Source organism: Miniopterus natalensis, chromosome 7 (genome assembly GCF_054644295.1).
Source record: "Miniopterus natalensis isolate mMinNat1 chromosome 7, mMinNat1.hap1, whole genome shotgun sequence".
In the NCBI taxonomy this organism is placed as follows: Eukaryota; Metazoa; Chordata; class Mammalia; order Chiroptera; family Miniopteridae; genus Miniopterus; species Miniopterus natalensis.
This window is the reverse complement of record NC_142087.1, coordinates 37,102,114-37,122,352: the sequence shown is the minus strand read 5'-3', so window position 1 is coordinate 37,122,352 and position 20,239 is coordinate 37,102,114. Positions and strand designations below refer to the sequence as shown.

At 37.9% G+C, this 20,239-nt stretch overlaps 1 protein-coding gene across 2 annotated transcripts; it reads left to right on the top strand.

Moving 5' to 3' along the window:
• The first annotated feature begins 2,418 nt into the window (after positions 1 to 2,418).
• Positions 2,419 to 19,712, top strand: RALBP1 (ralA binding protein 1). 2 transcript variants are annotated; one of them, XM_087818942.1, is made up of 10 exons: positions 2,419 to 2,717; positions 4,961 to 5,419; positions 9,089 to 9,438; positions 10,867 to 11,028; positions 12,295 to 12,426; positions 14,365 to 14,472; positions 16,151 to 16,272; positions 16,527 to 16,650; positions 18,441 to 18,670; positions 19,066 to 19,712. In XM_087818942.1, the coding sequence occupies exons 1-10, from the start codon at positions 2,474 to 2,476 to the stop codon at positions 19,145 to 19,147; spliced, it is 2,013 nt and encodes a 670-aa protein (XP_087675068.1). In that variant the 5' UTR covers positions 2,419 to 2,473; the 3' UTR covers positions 19,148 to 19,712. The 2 variants fall into 2 exon arrangements, with proteins under 2 accessions (XP_087675068.1, XP_016064405.1); XM_016208919.2 differs by having other exon boundaries at positions 18,441 to 19,712.
• Positions 19,713 to 20,239: the final 527 nt, after the last annotated feature.

Sequence of the window (20,239 nt, the reverse complement as noted above, 5' to 3'; positions counted from 1 at the left end):
TGTGTAGAGGTGTGTCCAGGAGATTGTGAGAGGATGGAAAAGGAATACCTATGGCTCAGACTGGACAGGGACGATTCCTGGAGAAAGTGTTGCTGATACTTGTGTGTGTTTGTTTTTAACAGCTTTATTGAGGTATAATTTATATACCATAAGGTTTAACCAATTTAAATATATAATTCAATGATTTTTAGTAAATATACAGGTTTACATAACCATCATCACAATCCAAATCTAGAACATTTCCATCATTCCAAAAAGATTCTTTGTGCCCATTTTCAGGCTTAATACAGGATGAGTATGAATTAGTCATGCAAATACACTGGAAGGAGGGCTGGGTTCCAAAGCAGAGTCAGAGAAGCACAAAACAAAATGGACCATTGTAGACTGGTGCCTGTAAGCTGTTATTTCTGTAGTGTAAACCTGTGCTCCTTCTGTGCAGCTGTGTTTTTGTTTCCTCAGTCTTTGGAGCTCAGTTTTCTCATCTGTAATGTATAACTGTTAATGTTGGTTGGACTGAAGCGCCTTCTAAACTCTCAAATCCTGTGATTGTCAAAATTTAGGGTACTTTCAATTAAAGGAAAAATAGAATGTCCTTTTTTTTAAGATACCCTTTTTAAAAAAATGCTAGCCAAAAGTCAGGGTCCATCAGGAAATATAGAAGAAATATAGTGATGCTTGTGGATCCTTTAATAGAATTTTTACTCCTATTTTTAATGCTTTTCCAAATTATACAAGCTAAATAATGCATACTGGGTAGAAAATTTATAAAATGCAGAAAAGTAAAAAGAAAAGGTACATCACTTATAATCTTAGAATTCAGAGAGAATCATTATTCATGTTTTTATTCTTACAATTTTTTGCACATATATTTAAAAATTGATAGTGTGCTGTAAATAAAATTGCTTTTTCACACATTATTAAATATTGTCAAAAACCTGATTTTTAATGCTGCATGATTTTTATAAGATTAAACAAACATGGCCTGTTCATTTTTAAAAACAATAATAATAAAAGTAATAGATGGACCTGATAAGGTTCAAACTTTAAGGGATAAAATAGAAATTAAAAAAAATCTTTCCCTCCCCCTTTGCTTATATCCTTACCATACTGAATATCATATACCTATTTTGTTCTTTGCCAGTCTGATGTTAGAGAAATGGTAATTTATTTTAATTTGTTTTAAGAATTATAATTGAACATTGATTTTGTTCACATATTAGTCATTTTTCTTGTTCATGTCCTTTGTGTAGGTCTCTTTTTTTTTTTTTTTTTTTAATGTTTTTATTGGTTTCAGAGAGAGGAAGGGAGAGGGAGACAGAGAGAAGCATCAGTGATGAGAAAGAATCATCAATCGGCTGCCTCCTGCACACGCCCTACTGGGGATCGAGCCCGCATGTGCCCTGACTAGGAATCAAACAGTAACCTCCAGGTTCATGAGTCGATGCTCAACCACTGAACCACACCAGCCAGGCTGCATAGATCTCTTGATTTGTTTATATTTTAATTGATTTGGAAGTGCTTTTTTAAAAAATCAGCTATCACAGTTGGCAAAATTTTTTTCATATCTGTTTGTCTTTTGACTACTTATGGTCACATTTATCAGTCTTGTTATTTAGGGTTTGTAGATTTTTAAAGTTGCAAAATGACCTTAAAAGTGAGTGCAAAGAGAAACAAGTGATTCCAAAAGTATTTCAATTAAATATGAGAAATAATTCAAGTAACTTATGAACACAGTACTTGACTATGTACCCTCTGTCTAAAGAAGAAAAAAATGCAAACAAACCTTGACTTCTTACTACTTTTTGTCCTTTATAGTGTCCATTCTGGTGAAACTATTTGTGTGTATTTTACAATTGAGCAAATGAAGTAATTGCAGTGCAAAATAAAAGTTATTATCAACACATGTACTGTTTGCAACATAGAACTACAGTTAATGATTTATAATTGTTTCAATCATTAAATATATTTTAACTGTATTGTAAACTTTAATTTTGATACTGAACTATTTGTGGTAGTTATATAAATAGTCTGTAGTTTATTATTTATAGTTGTTTGTTCATCACTTAAAGAAAAACAGTAATATTTTAAGCTGGATAACAATCAAAATGAAGCTCTTTACAGTAGTGAACTCTTTTTAAAAGGAACTCTGTATTCTACTTTGAGTACTCTAACTCTGATTTTCTTAAAGTTAGATCCCAGGGCTTCTAACTCCTTGAGAACTAGAATGTAAGATGCATGGATTGTAACTTGAGATGATAAAATGAAAGCCTGTTTTTAAAGGAGGGTAACGAAAAAATACTTTTTGTAAATGCAGGATTAATTGCCATGTTGTTGTGTGTGTGTGTGTGTGTGTGTGTGGTGCTTTGTGTTTCGGTTGGCGTTTGATGATTCTGATTATCCTCTCCTCCCTCCCCTGTGCAGGTGTAATGGATAGGTAACAGAGAAGCCCGCTGCGCTGTCTCAGGGAGGCAGAATGACCGAGTGCTTCCTGCCCCCCACCAGCAGCCCCAGTGAACATCGCAGGGTGGAGCATGGCAGTGGTCTTACCAGGACCCCCAGCTCTGAAGAAATCAGCCCTACTAAATTTCCTGGATTGTACCGCACTGGCGAGCCCTCGCCTCCCCATGACAGCCTGCATGAGCCTCCTGATATAGTGTCTGATGATGAAAAAGACTATGGGAAGAAAAAAGGAAAATTTAAGAAAAAGGAAAAAAGGAGTAAGTGCCTTTTCTGTGTTTTTGATATATTTTAAATGTATGTCTACTCTACTCACCTGTATCCACTATCTTCTAGAAATATGTCCAAAGACCTTTGTTTGACACTTTTTGTTCCTTATTTTTCAAGGTCTCAATTTTTGAATACTAGAGTTATATTTTAGGGTGCTACTTTCACACACACAAAAGAATGCTGAATTTCCAGAAATGGTAAAATTTTCTCGTGGAAGTATTTTAAAGAAGTCATTTTAAATAATGTATAAAAAGTAGATAGTGGAATTTTTTCCCTAAAAGAATCTTATTTTTGGGCTAAGTTGTATAGGCAGTTGGGGTACACGTTATTGGAACTGTGACAAAGTAGTTATTTGTTTTAAGCAATTGCCATGATGCATTTATTTATAGTCCTTATTTGGTAGGGAGAAGGAACTGTTTAAGCATAGATCTTTAGTACCTTTAAAAGCAAATCAAGTGAGTTATTTTAAGTATTGTTTTGAGTTTCACTGTATTTTTAAGTTAATTTTCGGGGCATAACATTAATATAGAATGCATAGATTGTGTACAGCTTGATGAGTTATCACAAAATGGATACTCCTGTGTAACTACTACAAGGATCTGGAAATGGAGCATTATGAACACCCTAGAAATTCCCATTATTGCTTCTGCACAGGGAATCTCCATCCCTCCCAAAGGTATACTTCTTTCAACATAGCTTGATCCTGCCTGGTTTTATACTTATGTAAACGGAAGCAGACTTCCTTTTGTGTCTAGTTTATTTTGCCCAATATTATGTTTGTTAGATTCACCTGCATTATTTTATGTGGCGGTAATTTGTTCGTTTTTATTGATGCGTTTTGTTTCATTGCGTTAATATACTAGAAATATCAGAATTTATTTATCCATTCTACTGTTACTGGTCGTTTGGGTTGTTTTCAGTTTGTGACTGTCGTGAATAGTGCTTCTATAAACATCATTGTACGTGGTTATGCATTTCTGTTGTGTATATGCCTGGACTTGCTCACTTACAGGCCATGCTTATTCAGCCTTGGTAGATCCTGTGAAGCAGTTTCCCAGAGTGGTTGTATCAGTTCACACTCCCACCAGCAGTGTCTGAGAGCTCAGGCTGCTCTGCATCATAGTAGTATGCCCTTAAGAGTTCTTCCCCTCTGGTTGGTTAGGGGTGTGGGTATTTAAAAAATTTTTTTGTTAATCCTTACCCGAGGATATTTTTCCCTTTGATTTTCAGAGAGGGAGAAGGGGAGAGAGAGAGCGTGAGAAAGAAACGTCAATGTGAGAGAGACACATTGATTGGCTGCTCCCGCATGCGCCCTGACTGGGGCCAGGGATTGAACCAGCAACCCTTTGGTGTGCAGGCTGACACTCTAACCACTGAACCACACCAGCCAGGGCAGGTTTGTGATATTTTAATTAGAGGGTTATTTATGAAAAACTTTAATCTTTTAAATAAAATAGCTAGTAAAGTACCTAGCTAAAGAACAACAAAAATAGGAGAGTTATGGGTATTAAAAAACAAAACTGAACTAGGATAACTCTGATATGATATAAAGCAGTTGTCACTGTGTGAAGACCAGGGCCTCTGATGCAGGGAAGTGGGCTGATGGATTTTAGAGAAGTTCCATCTGGAGATTAGAGAAGTTCCTGGTTTCCTCTTCCACCCAGATGAGCCTTCAGTGCCTGATGCAGTCTTCAGAAGGAACTTAACAGCTAGTGACAGGAGATCGAAATGTGATAGAGGAATGACTGCAGCATCTGAACAGCAGTACAGTTCCTGTCATGGTTTGAAATTGACTCAAATTACAGGGACCAAATATGAAAAAAAATCTAAGCTAAATAAAGTAAGTTCAGATGACAAAAGAATGCTCTAATTTATGAGATTTTTTTTATTAGCTCTCTGTGTAGAACCTTTCTTGTGTATTTGTAATACTTGGTTTGCCAAAATTCCACTTAAACACATATAAAATAAAACCAATTTTCATAACCTCCTATTGCAAGAATAGCTCTCTCCATGTTGCCCTCCTTTAGTCAGGAGATGTCAGTGCAGTATCTCATTTTATCTGAGAGGAAACCAGTTTTTTGCTAGGAGTGAGTACCAGGAGGGATTAGCCATGATGTGAAAAGGTAGGTAACTAGTGCCAGGTGGCATTTTTGGGGTCCTGTATTTAAAAAGCATATGAATAGTTTGACATTAAACAAACGTATAACTTACACTCCCTGCATTTCTTTGGCAGCTGAAGGCTATGCTGCCTTTCAGGAGGATAGCTCTGGAGATGAAGCTGAAAGTCCTTCCAAAATGAAGAGATCCAAGGGAATCCATGTTTTCAAGAAGCCCAGCTTTTCTAAAAAGAAAGAGAAGGATTTTAAAATAAAAGAGAAACCCAAAGAGGAAAAACATAAAGAAGAAAAGCACAAAGAAGAAAAACATAAGGAGAAGAAGTCCAAAGACTTGACAGCAGCCGATGTTGTTAAGCAGTGGAAGGAGAAGAAGAAGAAGAAGAAGCCAGCTCAGGAGCCAGAGGTGCCTCAGGTTGATGTTCCGAGCCTCAGACCCATCTTTGGAATTCCTTTGGCTGATGCAGCAGAGAGGACCATGATGTATGATGGCATTCGACTGCCAGCAGTTTTCCGTGAATGTGTAGATTATGTAGAAAAATACGGCATGAAGTGTGAAGGCATCTACAGAGTTTCAGGTACTGGGGACACCGCTTCCATTTTCCTTTTTGTTTGTTTGTTTATTTATTTATTTATTATTTTTATTGACTTCAGAGAGAGGAAGGAAGAGAGAGAGAGAGAGAGAGAAACATCAGTGAGTCATTGATCGGCTGCCTCCTGCATGCCCCCTGCTGGGCATGTGCCCTGACCGGGAATCGAACCACAGTCTACTGGATCATAGGTTGATGCTCACCCGCTAAGCCACACCGGCTGGGCTGTATCTTTTTTTTAACTAAATCTACTGGGGTGACATTGGTTAATAAAATTATATAGGTTTCAAGTGTACAGTTCTATGATATGTCATCTGTATATTGCATCTGTTTTTCAAAGGAAGGACAAGTATTAACTTGTGAGGAAAATTGTGACATGAGTTCTAAGACATACTCATTTCCTTGATTCTTCCATTTAAGCAGCTCCTCCCCGCCCCCCCCCACACAGAGGGTGTGTGTGTGTGTGTGTGTGTGTGTGTGTGTGTGTGTGTGTCGCGTCTGTGTTTCGGCAGTTTGATTTTTTTGTGATACTCCTTTCAGTAGGAGGATTTACACATGAGCTGACCACAGCTCGCAGCACCTGGAATGGAGCGAAGCTTAAATTGGGTGCACTCAGACCCTGCTTTATTCTCACCGCCCTCCCTCTCTGAACAGGGGCTCAGTGTTGTGAGGGAGGTTAGCAGGAGAAGGCTGGAAATCTGGGCTAAGGATGCCTCTTGGCCAAGAGACACATTTATTGACACAGTTATAGAATGTATTTCTTGAGTTAGCTAAGGGACATGAACTGTTATTTGCTAAATAGTTAGACCCCAAATGTGAGTGCTTCTGTCAGCCATGTGCAGCTATTAGTGAAATTGATTTTCCACTTTTCTCTGTTGCATTTGTATGAAATTTTAAATTTCCTAGTTGACAAGAATATAATTCATATTGGGTGTCTGAACTCAAGCAAAATGTATACTATTTAAAGTAAAAGATTTCATTTTTTACAAAGCAGAATGCATTTTGTGTTGGTATAGGATGAAATCCTGACCTTTGGAAACATGTGTTCCAAGTCATTACATCCCCATAATTTAATTTCTTGGTACTAGAGGTTATTTTATAAAATTTACTGTTGGTCACACATGCTTTCATGAGTTAGTAGTAAACATTTAGAATATATGAAGAAATTAGACTTAGTTTTTCCATTTAATTGGTTCATACACATTTCTGGAAGGTAGATTTGATATATATATTTAAATATATCTTTATTGATTTCAGAGAGAGGAAAGGAGAGGGAGAGAGAGAGAGACAGAAACATCGATGAGATAGTCATTGATCAAGCCCACAACCTGGGCATGTGCCCTGACCGGGAATCGAACCCTGATCGCCTGGATCCTAGGTCGGAGCTCAACCGCCGAGCCATGCCTGGCCGGGCTAGATTTGATATTTTTTATTGAGAAAGGGCAGGCATTTTTGGTAATTGGGGAAACCATTTACATAATCTTATAGGTAACATCATTTAAGAGTATTTTGGCTCAAATGGTACTATTTTATAGAAAATAATTAGAAATTGAATTTGATTTATAAATCCTTAGTAACAAAAATAAACCTTTAAATGAATTTGAAATTTTGACTTTTAAGAATAATTTATGATGAATTGATTTTTAAAGAATTAAACAGTAAGTACTAACATAAGCTGCTTTTCGTGGTCACATGGTTTTGGTAGGCATGAAGATAATTTGGTTTCTGTGAAAGTTTCTCTGAAGAGTTTCGACAGCTTTGTTCAAAAAATTCTTTTGTCTGTGACCTATTTTTGATATTTGTGTTCTTTTGGAGAGTCAAAGTTGCAGAACTCCTCCTCTTCATTTGTATATCAAAGCATTCAAACCGAGTCGTCCCCCATTGACTCCTGGAGGTTGAGCTCCTGCTTTGATCAGTTTGTTATTTATCTTTTTAATCTGGTAGTATGCTGCATTCAGCACACTGTGGACTGCTAGAGATTTTTGATTCTCACTCATATATAAGTTCCAGTTTTAAAATTTAAAGTACGTTAATATCATTTTGCATATGCTCTTTCTCTACCTGGTTTGCTTTATTTGAAGTGTTCAGTTTTTAAAAGGAAAACTTTAATTTTTATTTTTTTATATATATTGATTTCACAGAGAGGAAGGGAGAGGTAGAGACAGACGGAAACATCAGTGATGAGAGAGAGTCATTGATCGGCTGCCTCCTGCATACCCCCTGCTGGGGATCTAGCCTGCAACCTGGGCATGTGCCTTGACCAGGAATCGAACCGCCATCTCCTGGGTCATCGCTCAACTACTGAGCCATGCTGGCCGGGCAAAACATTTTGATAATAATTTCAGAGTAACAGCAAACCAAACACATTCTAATTGTTCACTTGTACAATTTTCTGGGTAGGTACTGTTGGGAGAAAAATTAGATATGTGTAAAATATATGTGTGAGAGGAGATCTTTGCCAAGAATTTCATTGAAAATTATCACTCACTGTGTTTCACTCATATTATCATAATAAGAAAATAGGAATTATTTTCTAACTTTTCTGCCTCAGATTAAAGATTACACAAAAATGAGATTCATATTATTATTTTCATCTTTGGAGTTACTGATTTTATTTTGTCAGTGATAGATAAATTACACATTTATTATAATACCATTAAAAGGTTTTCACATAAAATAAGGAATGCCAAAGCCCAGATATCAGCATTATAAGTTAAGATGCTGTTTAGGTTAGACGATACTTCAGTATTCACATTTGCCATTACAATCTCTCAGCCTTAAGTTGTTGCTTGTTTCTTACAATTGGCCTAAAGTTTTAAGTATTAAAAACAACAGAAAGTTCCTTTGTACTCTTATAAGCAGTCACTGTCACTGAATCATGTTACTTAAGTGCAGATTGGACTAAGGACTTATAAAACTTATATAATGTTTGAAAAACATTTGTTTTGTGTACCGGTGTTTCAGTCCAGTAAGAAAAGCAAAACAATTCGACTTTAGAAATCCAAATTTTACTTTTTTTGTTCCATCTCTGTTCCAGATTAAGAAAATATGTAAAGAATTCAAACTTCAAAATAGAAATTAGATGGGGATTAACGGGGAATAATTTTCAAAGAATTTGTTTAGATAGTGAACTCAGTGTTTGCATTTGTGATACAACTTTCACTTATAAAAAAGTTATTACCCACAACTTTTTGGAACATACTTATATATACTGAGTGTTTTATGTTTTCAGTCTTGTGACTGGTTAGAAAAAGCAGTTGGCTGCCCATGTAGAGCAAGACTTTATGCTTAAATGTAGTTTAGTTTTTGCCTGAATTTTTACCTACCTATCTTTAAATTAAAAAAAAAAATTTTCCTGAGTTGACTGGCATATTTGCTTAATATCTCCCTGGTTGCTATGACTTTTGTTCTGAATACTGAGTTTCTGTTATCATTTAGCTTTTGGTTAAATTCACCCTTGAATTATAGTCTTTCCTATTATCTTGTTTACAGAGGAATTGTGTGAACCTTGTACAGATATACTCATATCTAGAGATTTGTTATTGTCAGATTGGCTTTTTTCAGATCTCCCCCCAGGGGTGGGTGCAAAGGTAAAGAAAGCTGTTTGATTATTTTTTTCTCGATATTCTCTTTCTCTCTGAATTTGAATGTTTTAAGGAATTAAATCAAAGGTGGATGAGCTGAAAGCAGCCTATGACAGAGAGGAGTCTCCAAATTTGGAAGAGTATGAGCCTAACACTGTAGCCAGTTTGCTGAAGCAGTATTTGCGAGACCTTCCGGAAAATCTGCTTACCAAAGAGCTTATGCCTCGCTTTGAAGAGGCTTGTGGGAGGATCACAGAGAGTGAGAAAGTGCAGGAATTCCAACGCTTACTGAAAGAACTGCCAGAATGTAACTATCTTCTGATTTCCTGGCTGATCGTGCACATGGACCATGTTATCGCGAAAGAACTGGAAACAAAAATGAATATACAGAACATTTCTATAGTGCTCAGCCCAACTGTTCAGGTATATGTGCCCTGGGGAGTCGGGGGAACATTTTCATTGCTGAGTTGCATACAAAGCAATTAACCAGCAAAAGTAGATAATGGTTTAGCCTGAATATTGTTTTTTTTCTTTCATAACATAGAGGATGGTGAATGTATTTTCCCATTAGCTTGTAGCTATGTAATATGCATATTGTACAGTCTGTGTTGTGGGTTTATAAACCAGTTCCTGATAACAGTGGTCTGTCATTAGTAGAAGAGGAGACCGTGGTACCTGCAACTACAGAGTTCATCTATAGGATTTTAAAGATTTCAACTATTTCTTCAAATAGCATTATTGCTTAATTATATCACACACCTATCAGACTCAGGCACAAAGGGACCTAGCATTTGTTTGGTTAGGGATTTAAGATAAAGATTCCATTCATAAAGACAGATCCTGTAGAAGCATTTTATAGAATCTTAATCTGAGAAGGCATTTCAGGGAATTGGGTAGTGTGTTAATTGGTATCTCTCTATAACAAAAATAGTTGGCCTTCATTTATTGCTGCTCACTTGGTGCTGGCATAGAGCATATGTTTTCCTTTAATTAGAGTTACTGATATTTTACTTAGGCCAAACACAAATGGCAAAAAATGAGATGACGTTTATATTTTTTATTTTAAGCCTTCTTTTGGGCCAGTATACTGTATTATTATCAGTCATTTTCTAAATACACTGTGTAAGAGTGTATTTTCTTTTGCTAAAGATTCTTTTGTTGCTCATTGATTATACTTTGGAAGCAAAATGTTTCTCAAATTTCAATGTGATCATTCATGTTAGTTAGGATTTCCAAATTTGGTAAATATTACATTGTTATTTAATATTACTATAATAAGGATGATAGTATCATAGAAGATTCAAGTATGTTGTAAGAGTAAGTTTTAGGTAGAAAGTAATTTCTTATTAGCTTTTCAGCCAATCTAATGTTCTGATCTAGCATATGAACGTCACTTTTAAACACTGGCTATGCAAATATGCCCAGAAGGCTTTGTTTCTGGAGTGAGGTCTCAACTCTCAGCCCAGCTTTACAACTACAGGTGCTCTTACTTCCTTCATATTCTTCAGTAGATCCTGTTGTGTCTGTGAAAAAGTCTCAAAATAACTTGTATAAAAGAACATAAGATTTTTAAAAATCAGTTAATATTATAGTGCTAAGAAGGACTAAATTGATGGTCATCAGCTTCTGCATGCTTTTCTTTCCAGTTCCTTTTGGTGCTTAAGTACATTACTTAACTCTTTTTTAAATTTGTCCGCTAATTAGCAAAGCATGTCTAGTCACTATTGAGGAAAACTTTCATTCATGTGTCCAGGAGTAAAGGATGTACTATGCAACTATGCAACAGACATAAATTAAATGAAACAAAAGAATGCTAATATTTTTTTGCAAATCTTTTTTTTCCTTTCTTAGATTAGCAATCGTGTCCTGTATGTGTTTTTCACACATGTGCAAGAGCTCTTTGGAAATGTGATACTAAAGCAAGTGACAAGACCTCTTCGCTGGTCTAACATGGCCACTATGCCCACACTGCCAGAGACCCAGGAGAGCATCAAGGAGGAGATCAGAAGACAGGTGTGTGAGCTCAGCCTGTGCTTTAGCCCTAAAAGAGCCTACCTTTGCTCTGACCCTTTTGGAGACTGATGATGATGGTGATGATGAAGATGGGCTCTTGTTCATTGAATACTTTTTGAAGTATATCTAGAGCTATGTTAGGTACATGTTACATGCCAAATTAAGTCAGAATATTATGGAGAGAGCATAGGTTTTGAAATAAACTAGGTTTAAATACTTGCTCTGCTTCTAATTAACTGATTTTAGGCAAATCACTTAACCTCCTTAAGCCTCAGTGGTCCCATTTTAAAATGGGGCCTCTCATAGGTTTGATGTGAAGATTACATTAAACAAGGTAATGCATTAAAGGTGCTCAGCATGGTGTCTACCATATTGTAAGTAGTCCAAAAATGTTAGCTTATCCGACAAGGTTGCTTTTGTTGACCATATTTTACAGATAAGAAGACTGACATTTTAAATAACTTCCTCTCTCACATGGTTACTAGAACCAGGATTTGAACACAAATCCAGTGCTTTTCTACTTGCTACTTTGATAGAAGAAAATAGTGCCTTTTGGTTGTATGTGTGTGTTTGGCAAGCTGAGTAAGAAATTTAGGACTAAAAAAGAAATTTACTTACATTTGATTATTATTACATATTTTATTTGCATACACATTATCAAATCCCTGCCTGCTTTTCTTCCCTTTCATCTGCTTTGAGCTCCTGTGTCCTAGTAGTTGATGATGTGTTTGGGGAAGGGATGTAAATTAACTATTGTTGAACTAATGTAAATTAGGGAAAACCCAATGCCTAGGCAAAACAAGTAAGAATGATTTTTCAGTCATATCCTTAAAAAATACTTTGTGCTGTTATTTCATTCCTTTAATGATAATTGAAAAATAGTTGAGCCCTGGCCAGGTGGCTCAGTTGGTTGGAACATTGTCCTGTACACCAAAAAGGTTGCAGGTTCGATTCCCAGTCAGGGCACATACCTAGTTTGGAAGTTCGATCCCTGGTCAGGGTGCCTGCAGGAGACAACTGATGGATGTTTTTCTCTCACGTTGGTGTTTCTCTCTCTCTCTCTCTCTCTCTCTCTGTGTCTCTCTCTCTCTGTCTCTCTCTCTCTCTCTGTGTCTCTCTAAAATCAATAAACATATCCTTGAGTGAGGATTAATAAAAAGAGAAAAGAAAAAGAGTTGATTCTATATCTTTAGACATTTCTAAAGGTTTTATTTTAAAGATGATAGGATGTGAATGATCAGAGGTGTGTGGTTTATTGTTTTCTAGGAGTTTCTTTTGAATTGTTTACATCGAGATCTGCAGGGTGGGATAAAGGATTTATCTAAAGAAGAAAGATTATGGGAAGTACAAAGAATTTTGACAGCCCTCAAAAGAAAACTGAGAGAAGCTAAAAGACAAGTGAGTAAATTCATTATAATAAATATAATAAAATATAAAAAGAAATATGTTAGAATCTTTTATATACTCTTTTAAGTTATTTCTTTTAAAAATACAATATATACATGTTTCTTGAAGTGTGAAACAATTGGTTATCTATATGCAAAAGAAGAACCTTGACTTTCCATACTACATATACTAAAATTAACTCAAAATGAATCATACACTAAGATATAAAGAAAACTAGGAGAAAACACAGGAGAGCTTACTGACTTTTGCTTAGGCAGTGATTTCTTAAATAGGGCTATAAAAGAAAAATTTGATAAATTACATTTCATCAGAATTTTAAAACATGCTCTTCAAAAGACACTGTTAAGAAAATGAATAGGAAGCCGGAAGCTGTGCCAGAATATTTGCAAAAAACACACATCTGATAAAGGACTTGATCTAGAATGTATTAAAAAAACCTCTTACAACCTAATAGGAAGACAAAACTTAATTTTTTTCAGACTTAATTTTTCTAGAGCAGTTTTAGGTTCACAGCAAAACTGAGAGGAAGGTACAGAGAGTTTGCTTATATCCCCTCCCCGAAACACATGCATAGACTCTGCCATTATCAGTATCCCTCACCAAAGTGGTACATTAATTATAATTTAATTTTAAAAAGGCAAAAATTTAAACAGGCAATTTACCAAAGATGATATAAAGATGGCAGATAAGCATGTACAAAGATGCTCAACATCATTAGTTATTAAGGAAATAGAAATTAAAATCACGAGATACCACTACACACCAACCAGAATGGCTAAAATTAAAAATACCAGGTTTTGACAAGAATGTGGAGCAACTGATTTTCATACTGCTCTTGGTAATGCAAAATAGTACAGTAATTTTGGAAAACAGTTTGACAGTTTCTTATAGTTAAACATATGATTGTCATATAACCCAGCAATCCCACTCCTACGTATTTAAGAAAGTGTATACTCACATAGAGCATATACAAAATGTTCATTACAGCTCTAGTTGTAATAACCAAAACTAAGTAGGACCCAAATGTGCATCAGCTGGTGAATGGATAAGCCAGTTGTGGTACATTCACATCATGGCGTATTACTCGGCAAACTACTGATACAAACGACAATTACAGGTGAAGCGTAAAAGCATGCTAAGTGAAAGCAGCCAGATAAAAAAGACTGCTTACTGATTGACTCAGTTTATATGAAATTCAAGAAAAGGCAAAAGGTATAGCAGTGGAAAGCAGATCAGTGGTTGCCAGAGGCCAGCAGATAGTGGAAGAGCCCAAGGGTATTTTGTGTGGTGATTGTAGTGGTTACTTGAATGTACACTAGTTGAATTGTATGCTTATAGTCAGTCCCTTTTTCCCAACCAAAAAAAGTATCACAGAAGGCAGTTTGTATGGAAGGATTCCAGAAATGGTGAGCACATTAACCAGAATTGCACATTTTCCACACGGTAGCCACAGGTTAAGATCCACATGTTGCCCCAGCCAGTTTGGCTCAGTGGTTAGAGCATGGGCTCTTGGACCAAAGGGTCCGGGGTTCGATTCTGGCCAAGGGCATGTACCTCAGGTACAGGCTTAGCCTGGTTGAGCAGGGGGCAACCAATCGATGTGTCTCTCTCACATTGATGTTCCTCTCTTTCTCTCTTTCCCTCCCTCCCTCCCTCCCCCTTCCCCCCTCCCCTTTCCACTGTCTCTGAAAAAGCAATGGAAAAAATATCCTCGGATGAGGATTTAAAAAAAAAAAAAAAAATCCACGCTATTTTCCAAGCCCCGTTAACAAATGCCTATCTATCCAGATGGTTCCTCTGACTGTTAATGTTATTTTTTTCAATTCTAGGAAATGAGAAGGAAACTTCTAGAAGGGTAATGGTGTGAATTTGTTGAATATGTGTTACATGTAGGCTGACCAGTTTTTTTTCATTTGTCTTACTTGACAGGAGTGTGAAACCAAGATTGCACAAGAGATAGCCAGTCTTTCAAAAGAGGATGTTTCCAAAGAAGAAATGAATGAAAATGAAGAAGTTATAAATATTCTCCTTGCCCAGGTAAGCGAAACTCTTTCTTTATTTTGCAAGTTTCTTTAAAAAAATTGTATATATTTAAGGTATACATAGTGAGATGATTATTACAGTCAGGTTAATTAACGTTGTCTCCTCCCATAGTTAACTTTTATGATGAGAGCACCTGAAATCTATTCTTAGTGTATTTTCAGTATTTAATACAGTATTACTAACTATAATTATCATACCTGTACATTAGATCTCTAGACTTACTCATCCTATATAACTGTAACGTTTTATCCTTTGATTAACATCTCCCTATTTCCCCCATCCCTCAGTCCTGGTAACTACCTTTCTACTTTATATTTGTTTGAGTTTGACTTTTTTTTAGATTCTACATATAAGTGAGATTATACAATATTTGTCTTTCTCTGTCTGGCTTATTTTGCATAGCATAATGTCCTTCAGGCTCATTCTTGTCATAAATGACAATTTCCTTCTCTCTCATGGCTGAATAATATTCCTGTGTGTGTATGTGTGTGTGTGTGTGTGTGTGTGTATGCGTACGCGTACGCACCACATCTTTATCCATTCATGTGTTGATGATTGGGGTTTTTCGTATTTTGACTGTAATGAACATGGGAGTGCATATATCTCTTCAATATCCTGTTTTCATTTCCTTTGGATGTATATTCAGAAATGAGATTACTGGAGTATGACTGTTATATTTTTATTTTTTTGAGGAAACTCCTTCCTGTTTTTCATAATGGTTGTACCAATTTATATTCCCACCAACAGTTACAAGGGTTCCCTTTTTCTGCATCCTAATAGGTATGAGGCAGTATCTCACTGTGGTTTCGATTTGCATTTCCCTGATGATGAGTGACATTGAGCATCTTTTCATAAATCTCTTGGCCATTTGTATGTCTTTTGAGATGTGTTAGGTCCTTTGCCCACTTTTTAATTGGGTCATTTTCTTGCTATTGAGTTGTTTGAGTTCCTTACATATTTTGGGTATTAAACCCTTCTCACATGTGTGGTTATACAAATATATTCTGTTCCATAGGTTGTCTCTTCACTCTGTTGGGAAAAAAAAGCTTTACTATGCAGAAGCTTTTTAGTTTGATGAAATTCCATTTGTCTGTTTTTGCTTTTGTTGCCTGTGTTTTTGGGATTATACCTAAAAAAGTTGCCCATACCAATATCAAGGAACTCTTGCCTACGTTTTCTTTTAATAGTTTTATGGTTTGGGGTCTTCCCCTCCCCTCCCCTCTTCTGTTCCTTTCTTTTTCCCTTCCCCCTCCCCCCCCTTTCCTTTTCCTTTCTTTCTTCTTTTTTAAAAAAATACATGTTTTTATTGATTTCAGAGAGAGGAAGGGAGAGGGAGATAGAAACATCAGTGATGAAAGAATCATTGATCCTCTGCCTCCTGCATTCCCCCCACTGAGGATCGAGCCTGTAACTGGGCATGTGCCCTGACTGGGAATTGAACTGTGACCCCCTGGTTTATAGGCCAGTGCTCAACCACTGAGCCACGCCAGCTGGGCAGGAGCCTTTTCTTGACAATAAGGAAACAGGATGTTTTTTGGTTGTGAGTACAGGCTTTCCCATAACTTGTGTGTTATGCATATGGGGCTAAAGAATTCAAGGCAACATAGACCCCAAAAAAGTGACATGTTCTAGACTCATACTCTCACAGGTGTTGACCATAATCATATTTTAGGAGAATGAGATCCTGACTGAACAGGAGGAACTTCTAGCCATGGAGCAGTTTCTACGCCGACAGATTGCCTCAGAAAAAGAAGAGATCGAACGCCTCAGAGCTGAGATTGCTGAAATTCAGAGGTAAAGAAAAGGCAAAGGGTTTTGAAATTCCCAAGAATGTTTACTTAAATATAAGCATAATGGTTTCACCTCTCAGACTTTCATATAAAGGAATTAGGCATGCAAAATTAATCATCCTGTTTATTTATTAAATGTTAAAAATGGTGTTATATTGAGTAGACTGTGAAAGCCCGGTAAATCTAAAAGAAGGTAATAGACAATCATACTTTTCTCTAGTTATTTGTAAAGTTTTCCTTGATCTCTCACCCTTGTAGTCGTCAGCAGCATGGCCGGAGTGAAACTGAGGAATACTCCTCTGAGAGTGAGAGTGAGAGTGAAGATGAAGAGGAGCTTCAGATCATCTTGGAAGATTTACAGAGACAGAATGAAGAGCTAGAAGTGAGTTCTGGGGGAAAATAACCAAAAATCACACTAACTTCTAGAAGGTTGTAGCAACTACGTATTTCCCCTTAGAATTTTTCTTCTCCTTGGTAACCACCAACTGGGGAGGCTGAGTAGAGAGGAGTCTTTGGATGTTTGGACATTTTACCAAAGAGCATGCATGCAGGGCACAAGTTGACTGCTGGCCAAGCACATGGCACAGTGTGGCCTCGTCAGGTTTTCCCTGAGGTGTGGTGACTTTTCCTGACTGTAGTGTACCACACAGACCTCTCTTCCACCTAGGGGCGAGCCTCACCTGACTGTGCCAGTTTGAGCAGCTTTGAGTGTCTGGTTTGCATTCCCAAAGAAGGTGAACAGAAAAAGAAATGCTGGTGCAGGAAGGAAAGACCTCCCGAATCTCCCTCTGGAAGAAATGAGGGACAAAGTTTTTTCTTGGCCCTTAAGCTGTAAAGCAGCATGGGAGGGTAAACTCAGCACTAGGAAACTGGGACACCACTGCGCTGTTAAAACAACAAAATCAAATGATCTTGATCAGAATTTCCCTTACCCCAAATAAAACATTGTCTCCAGATGTTTAACCTAAGGTTCAGAGAGGCCATTCTTTCCTTAGAAAGGAATCTAAGATAGTGAAACACCTTTGTTGCCCTTACTCAGCTGCACTCAGCTCCTAGGGCAAACCAGAGCTACCCATCTCATAGAAAATCAGACGAATTTCACACAAAACCACCACTCACAAGAGTCCTCTCCACAGGACCTGGGGAGTTTGCTGACTGAGGCCAAGGTCAAGCCACTCGCTAGGGGTGTGGTGGAAGAAGCAGAGCAGTGGTTGAGACCTAGGCCACCAGGTAGCTTCCATTCTTCAGAAATTTCAGTTTCTTGTTTTTAACATTTTACAGATCATATTAAAATCCTAAGTGGGAAAACATATTCCAGAATTATAGTACTTGGGATACAAAGACAATACTCTCATGGTTTGAACAAGATAGTTGTATCTCTCATCTAGCAGACATCCAGGCCTGCTGTCCTCCATACAGGTTTTCTCCACCTAGAGCAGCCTAAAGTGGCTGTGGGGACAGGGAAAGGAATCAAGGAATGACAGTCATCAAGGGCAGGATGCACAGGTGGAACCCAGTGCTTCCACTGATACCATTACCAAAAGCTGTCACATGGACATAGCTGCAGGGGAGGCTGGGAAATGCCATGTGAGGAGGAAGGAAGGTACACTGTGTAGCCCACAGAGTGCCACGGAAGGAGGTTGGTGGGGATTTGGATTACCTGCTGTTTGCATTACCTCAGCTTTGCTGAAGGAGTGTAGATAATTTTGAACTGATAGTCATAGTAGCACAGTTCAGATGTAAAGTAATGCTTTTCACAAAAGACAAAGGACGTCCACTTTTGAGACAAATCTAGGCTTTTGTCCTGTCTCTAATTTCCCCCGTTACTAAAGTTGCTTTTATCTTCCCCTTATTTAAGTGTTGGTCAGGGGCCAGTTCAAAAACATGTATCTGTTTTAAACACTAGGAAACCTTACTTTATTAAGATAATTGTTTTTTATCGGTACATTTGTGTTTTCCAGATACTTTTTTGTATTTAGGAATAGAGTTTATATCTTGAATTTTTATGGGCCTCAGTTGCGTATTCATGGTCCTGTCTTTCACCTCACAACTAAATTGATTGAAACAAAAATAGGTTCTTATGTAGGATAGAACCCTCGCTAACTTCTCTGCTTGGGAATCATTGTCATTTTGATCTTGAGAGAGAATGGTTCTTTTCTGTCATTCCTCAAGATAAAGAACAATCATTTGAATCAAGCAATCCATGAAGAGCGAGAGGCCATCATCGAATTGCGCGTGCAGCTCCGCCTGCTCCAGCTGCAACGAGCCAAGTCTGAGCTGCAGGCACTGGAGGACGAGGAGCCTGAGAGGCGTGGGGGTGCTGTCCAGCCACCGAGAGACAGTGCCCCAGAGACAAAAGCAGCTAAAGAGCAGCCAAAGGCAGGCAAGGAGCAGGCCAAGCCGTCCCCGAGCAGAGACAGGAAGGAGACGCCCATCTGAGCATCCTGTGGGTCAGGGAATCCTCCAGATCTAACAAGACCTGTGCATCTTACTGTAATCCCGAGAGTCCGTGCACAACTCTCTGCTGTACATTCTGTAAAGATATCTTTTCTTCTCAGAGACTCTTCCTTCTTTCACACATGACTTCTCCGTGTCAGGCTCAGGTTACAGGAGAGGAGAACGCAGTGGGCGCTTTGTGGGCTTGTAGGGGACAGATGAGTTTTCCAGATAGCTTATTTGAAGATTAATTTTCTTTGTTAACTTAAAATAACTATTTTAACCCTTGAGTGGCTTCTTTTTAAACCAAAAATCATCTTTGCTTTTTTTATTACAGCAGAATCAGGATCTCTTTCTCAAGGGGGGAACCAAACAAGGTAAATGCTGTTCCTGCCTTGTGGCTCGCCCCACAGTCTCACCCTCCAGGGTCACTGCTTACCTAGTCACTCTTGCTTGTGCCTTTTATACCTTTTTGGTGCAGTTTATATCATGGGGAGCTGCCTCATATTTCCTGACTGGCCAGAATGGCTCTTACTGGGGTTACCTTTACTCACTCGTCACCCTCTCCTTTGACAGTCCTGAAACACAGTCCTTGCCCCTTGTCACTAGGATGGCCTCGCTGGTCAAAGCTGCCTGTGCAGCTGGCCTCCAGCCCCGGAGCAGCCTGGCCCAGTGTGGAGGAGCCACCTCGCTCCCTCTGGCTCCTCCCGGTCCGCATTGCTATTGATGAGCAAATGCTTTTCACTGGGTTGGTCCAAGGTAGCCACCTTGACCTAAGGAATCCACACAAAAGATCTGTTTCTCAAACCAGACGTCTTCTATGTGACTGACCTTCCATTAAAAACAGACTGACTTAGATTGCTTGCTTGGGCTAGAATGTAAACGTCTCTTTGCCTGAATAAGCCATATATATATATGCTGTTAAACAAAAGTTCTCAAGTATCCATACTGTCTCAGTGAACCTGCCAGTGGACTCCCAGTTGACGAGATTGAGCAATAGAAAAAACAACTTTTCCTTTTAATGACAGCTATGACCGCCAACCCCGTTTTCTTTTGCCACTGACCTGAGGGGTCTGGGAGGCCAACTCTCAGGCACCTCTATTCAGTCACGCTTTGTTCTGCCCAAATCAATGGCACCCCTGAGGTAGGTCAGCTCTCGTGGCTGTGAAGACACACAGTCAAGGTGATGGAGACAAACCCCCATGAGGGCTCTGTCCTCTCCTCCTAGTTAGTATTTATTTTCAGCACCTGTGTGATGCGGTTTTTTATCTTCTACCTATTGCACTGTTGTGACTTGTTGGCCATTATTTGATTTTTGTACGGGAAAAAAAGCTTTGTTATAGAAATCAGCATACTATTTTTTTAAACCTGGAGAGAAGATACTATGGTGACTGAAAATATGATCAGGTGTCAAATATAAATGTATAAAAGCCTTCTTGCTGTCCTGTTGGTCATATTACATTCATTTTATATTTGCTGGCAATATTGGAGGTTTCTTTTTGTTTGTGTAAACTCTAATTTCTATCAAGGTGTCA